Below are 6,000 nucleotides of genomic sequence, written 5' to 3'. Positions count from 1 at the left end.
AAGAAAAAGAAAGATATATATATACTTTTTTTTTGTAATTCAATAGTGAAGCAATTGTAAATTAGGTATGATAAAGGATGTACTTATTTAGGCAGTCACTTATATACATGTTAAAAACATAACATAATGTAACCATCAGTAATATGTACATTTGTTTCGCAGATCTAATGAACATCTATTATTTTTTTTTTAAATTATTCTTCATGTTTATACAAAGCAATACACATATATAGGTACATAACTATAGTACAAATAAATGCTTATATATAGAGGGATATGCTGTTTGTTTCTGTTTTCGTATGGTGCTTATGTGGGGAAGAGCCAATTCTTGAATAGTTATCTAAAGATAAGGTGGTTATCCCTAGATCTTAGTTGGGGGGTAAAGAGTTGCATAGTTTGGCTGCTTAACCAGAGAATGATGTGCCACACATTGTTTTTTTCTTGCATCTAGGCATTTTGAGGCGAGGTGCCACTCTAGAGCAGAGGTTCCTTTGTTGAATGTGTTTGGTAATTTTATTACTGATGAAAAGTGGTCCCGTTCCATGTATTGCTTTCTGGGTGATACAAAGCAGCTTGAACGTGGTGCTTCTGGCAACCGGTAACCAATGCACGGCTTTCAAGGCAGGGGAAATGTGGTCTTGCAGTTTTATATGTAACAGCAGTCTGGCAGCCGAGTTTTTAATCCATTGTAGTCTTTTCATGGCCGTTAAAGGTGATCCGTGGGAGATGGTAGCTTGGACCTTGTGTGGAAATCCCAAATGGGGGAAGATTTGTTGCTCAGTTTTTTTATTGTAACAAAGCTTGATCTTGCTAGTTTTTCCACTTGGGCATTCATCTATAGCTTTGAGTCCATGGTCATTCCGAGGTTTCTTACTTCCATCGATGCTTTAGGTGGTGTTCCCAGATCATCAGGCCATGCGGCGGGTGGGTCATAATGTTTCCAATTGCCACACATGAGAATTTCTGTTTTGGAAGCATTCAATTTGAGATGGCTCCATGTCATCCATTGAGCCATGGCTCTCAGACAACTGAAAATTGGCGAGTTTGTAATGTCTTTGGGGTATTCCAGTTGAAGGAGTATTTGCGTGTCATCTGCATAGTTATAGCACGTGAGGTGAAATTGATCAGTGCCAGTATTGATTTCATGTAGATGTTGAAAAGCATGGGCAAGATGATATAGCCTTGAGGGGCCCCAGATTTTGTTTAGTACGGTTTGGGGTATGGATGACATTAGTTATGTTGCGAAGGTAGGATGCAATCCAGTCTAGAGCAGTCCCCTCTATGCTGGCTTCATAGTGTCTTTGTATCAGAGTGTTATGGTCAACCGTGTCAAAGGCAACCGAGAGGTCCAAGAGAAGTAGTGCAGCTGTCAACTGTGTTCTTCAGGTCACCCCACTGTGGCACAACGGAGTGTGCTTGGAGCACAGCACGTTATATAAACGCCAGTCCAAGGTAGTCTGATGAAGAGTGAGACATAGCTGCGTTGGCCCTGTGCTCCCCTAGATGTAATTCTAAAGAGAAGGGGGTGTAAAGGTATAAAATCTCAGTGAAAAGTCACAATCCAGAGTCCAACAGCACCTAATGTTGATGGATGATGCTCATCTTTGGACGGAAGTGTTATTTACGTGACAGTCCTTGAATGGGCTTCTCACCTCAGATGTCAAGGGGTTTGATGGTAGGATAGCTGAGGGGATCCATGAGCTCTGTGTATAACATTGTATCGTGTTTTAAGCTGTTTATCTGGAGATAATCATTGACCAATAATGAGTCAGATGCCAATAGGGCTGCCTAAGGTTGACTGCTGCTCATTATAGGGAATGGCAATGTCTTGATAGGCAAGCAGTGAGTGTTTCATCTAGAGAATTGCTTGGCTCTGGGACACTCCCTGAGATGGCAAGTGTCTCTTTTTTTTGCATCCTACTTTGTACCGCAATATATTCGAGTTTCTAGCCTTTGTTATAGTCTATGTGATTTCAATATCAGGAGCAAGGAGAACATGTTTCCAACTAAAGATAGCTGTCTGTCAGTGTGGGAGACTATGATATGGTTTTCATTGGCCGCCAAATAGGTCTTTTACCTTTTGTTACCTTACAGTGCGCTTGGAGGCCACCCATTGCTTAGCATTGGTTGGCTTCATTGCCACTCATTTGCTTGCTTCATATTAGTCAGCTTCTGTAGGATTTTCTGCCTCTTATAGTTTATCCGCTCGACTGGAGCATGGACGCATTACTGTGTCCTTTGACTGCTCACCTTTTCAGACACTACTTTTTAAAATGTAAGCATTCCATAGGTGTGCATATGTTTTGCAGCAGTCTACCTCATGTACTTCTCCCCTCCAGTGTTCCTCACCCATTCCCCTCCTGTCCACTCTTTGTTGTCTATATGCTTCTACCAACCCCTCCCGCTTACGCTTTGTTGTCCTTGTGCTTCTCCCGGCCCCTTCCACCCACACTCTGTGTGCTTGTTTCTTTGCTTCCCGAGCCCTTTCCACTCACCCAGCCCCTCCGCCACCCTCTGTAATTCATAATCTTGCCACAGCCCATCTCGACCATCCCTCTTTCTCCATGTGCTTGTCCCCACCCTCCATTTTTAAAGTGCTTGCATAAGCCCCCCCACGCACCCTCCATTGGCCATGTGCTCGGACCAGCCCTTACCACTCACCCACCCTCTGTTTTACATGTTCTCCCCCACCTTCGTCCTTCTCTCCTGAGCACACGGATATAAATAAACTAAAATGCGCTATAATGCTGCCAGCGCTGGCCACATCATAGCACTTTAAAAAAATAATTTTAGGCATGCTGCCCAGCAGCCACACTGGTACACATCATGGCTACAAATCATTGCCAAAGCCAATAGCTCTCATAGGTGGAATCTATTAGATTTGCCACTGTGTTTTTTAAGGCAGTCACTTGCATGGGGACCTCGGGATTCAAAGGGGTTTTGTGTGGTGCTGTCAGGTGAGGCATCTGTTAGTTTTCACCATTATTTCTCACTTCTTTTCAAGAATCGAAGGGTTGCTCTATACCTGCAGTGGGATTTCTGAGTGGGTGTTTCGGTGCGTAGCCTTCAAGAGATTTTCACCTGCAAGCAGATTCCTGAACAGCACTATCAACGGTTTAGGGCTTTCAAAAAGTGGCATCCTTGCAGTATCAACAAAATGGTATTGGAAAGGATGGGTTAGAAACACTTCAATGCAGACAATTTCACGTATTTTAACTTTTACAGCTTGGAAGAAATAGAAAAGTGTTAAGCAATTATGATTTTATTGATCAAATCCAACAAGAAAGTGACAGAACACGGTTTTTGTTCTAACAAAACCTTCTGAAACCTATATTAACCATTAAAGACAAAATGTGATACAGCAGTAGAATTTCAGTGATAATCCACACGTCGAAATGAGCCGATCCTTGGATCTGGGGCTCCCCATTCACTGTATCGCTTGTACTCTCCTGGTCTGAGAAAGTACTGCCTTCCCCTGTAGCTTGGATGCTCGTAGAATATCCAGTACCCCTCAAGCACATTGCATGAATATATGTCGTGGTGAGTGAAATCTTCATTAACATGAGGACAGTCATCTGTGAACTCCATCATTTGGCTTCTGAATTGCTCCCTTTCATAGATCCTAATCCTGAAGGTGCCGCGATGCTGCAAAAAAGCACAAAATATCCAGGATGAAGAGTTACAAGTGCCAGGGGTTTGTTGCACAATGCAAGCAAGAAAGACATAACACATTAGGGTAAAGTACTTTAGACCCAATAATCTCTCCTTTTGGCAATCAGAACAGTATAGACCGAGCTCACCCTCGTTGTCATACCACTCCTATTCTTCAGACTACCTCAAGGCTCTTTACATACTGATACTGGTTTGTTTCCAAATGCGCCCTCCTCACCACCGGAACCAGTTCAACCAGCATCAGATCAGTAAATGTATCGTTACTCCACTTATTGTGTATGCAAGAAATGCCCATTCATAGATCCTTTCGACTGAATTTTTTAGGAATGTTTTCTATTGTTGGCTACTTTCTGATGCTTGTAGAGAGCCATAACCTTTCTTAATAAAAGCTTTGTGAGTAAATTTCAATATAAAAAATATCGAGAGCAGATAGTGAGGATGTTGATACACCTTCCTGTTCAAGGAACTTGGACTCAAAGGACAGAAAGGAGGTCCCATGAGGAACAATAGTTTGCAGTCTAAATGCTGGAGTGCAGACGGCAGCCTGCACTCCATCCATCTTTTAGATGGATGGAAGTAATAGACAGGATGCTCCAGACACTTGCCTTTTACACATGCTTTGGGGGCTCTGACAGAGTTACTAGGCAACACAGAAACTAAGACGTGCCTGCACGCATCCCATTTCCATACCATCACTCTACTTAGCCTCGGGTTCTGTCATCCCTCCAACACCACGACCATTCATATTTAAATACAGAGAGAAACAGTTACACAGGTCTTTCTTTAAACTCATTATGCCTGCTATGGTAAACTACTGCAGTCTAAACTCGCTACAAATTATTTGCTGCTAATCTTTTTAATATACATTATCCTTTTTAAAAACGCTTTTAAATAAACCATTTTTACGCCTGTTAACACGATACCGAAAGCAAGCTTAATCTCTTTAGGTCGAGCCTAGCGGCAGAACGCATGCTCTGCTCACTCTGGGAGACTGCTCTTGTTGAAAATGGGAGAGAAGCCGCGCCCACTCTCCTCCCATATTTTTCATTGGCTTGTGTTATTGTGTTTTGTAAATGCTGCCTTCGGATTCGTTAATAGGCTTGTTAGTCCCTCCTTAGTACGGACTTTTCTTCATTTGTACCCTCCCATGGCGACTAGCCCTTTAACTTCGGTTGTTACACAGGACCTGTTATTTAGTCTGTAACCACTATTTACTTTATTGAGTTTCTCTTACTGCAGGCCACCAATACCACCACCACCAATACCAGCAATACCACCACCACCACCACCACCAATACGGATGTATGTCATTACATCGCATAGTAATACCACGCATGCCATTACAAAGCGGGTATTACTACGCGATGTCAATGACATCGCATGCCATTACATCGCAAACTATTGCCACGAATATGCCTTTACCACGCATGCCATTACAATGCAAAGGCATGCGTGGTAAAGCTATATTTGTGGTTAGTTTGCAAGGTAAGTGACTACCCTACCCCTACACAACCCTCCCCTGCCCCCCAGTCCTCTCCCTACAATTACATTACACTACCCTACACGACCCCCCAACACTACCCTAAAACACAACACACGCACACTACAGCACTACCCTAATCCCTAATGCACATCACTACTCAAACTCTACTACACTACCCTAAACCACTACACTACACAAACTCTACAACATTACTCTAAACCCTAAAACACTAATACAATAAAACACTATACTACGCAAACACTACTACACTAACCTAAACCCTAAAACACTACACTAGCCTAAACCCTAAAACACTAGACTACACAAACACTACCCTAAAACACTACACAAACACTACTACTTTACCCTAAACCCTAAAAAACTACACTATCCTTTACCCCTAAAATACTACACTACACAAACACTACTACACTACCCTAAACCCTAAAACACTACACTAGCCTAAACCCTACAACACTACACTACACAAACACTACACTACCCTAAACCCTAAAACACTACACTATGCAAAGACTACTACTCTACCCTAAACCCTTAAAAACTACACTAGCCTAAACCCTAAAACACTACACAAACACTACTACACTACCCTAACCTCTAAAACACTAAATCACTACACTACACAAACTCTACAACACTACCCTAAATCACTATAACACTACCCTAAACACTAATACACTACATTGCACTACAAACAAACACACAAAAACGTTAAAAAACCCGACAAAGAATACTACTTTCACAATACCCTAAACCAAAAAAATGAATACGCCAAGTTAGTAACGCTAGAGTTGCATGGATTAAATACAAGTTACAGATTATCA

General features: G+C 42.1%; 1 protein-coding gene across 6 annotated transcripts in view; it reads right to left on the bottom strand.

The window, feature by feature from the left end:
* Positions 1-3,246: 3,246 nt before the first annotated feature.
* LOC146858083 (gamma-crystallin M2-like) overlaps positions 3,247-6,000 on the bottom strand; it is a 193,000-nt gene continuing 190,246 nt past the window's right edge. The window contains exon 3 of one of the 6 annotated variants that reach the window (XM_085648846.1): positions 3,247-3,645. In XM_085648846.1, coding sequence (XP_085504972.1) covers positions 3,373-3,645 — 273 coding nt within the window. In that variant the 3' untranslated portion in view covers positions 3,247-3,372. The remainder of the gene's footprint in view (positions 3,646-6,000) is intronic. The other 5 variants (XR_014979988.1, XR_014979985.1, XR_014979986.1 and 2 more) reach the window with 5 other exon arrangements.

This window comes from Triturus cristatus, chromosome 3_2 (genome assembly GCF_964204655.1).
Source record: "Triturus cristatus chromosome 3_2, aTriCri1.1, whole genome shotgun sequence".
In the NCBI taxonomy this organism is placed as follows: domain Eukaryota; kingdom Metazoa; phylum Chordata; class Amphibia; order Caudata; family Salamandridae; genus Triturus; species Triturus cristatus.
This window is presented reverse-complemented; position numbering and strand designations above follow the sequence as displayed.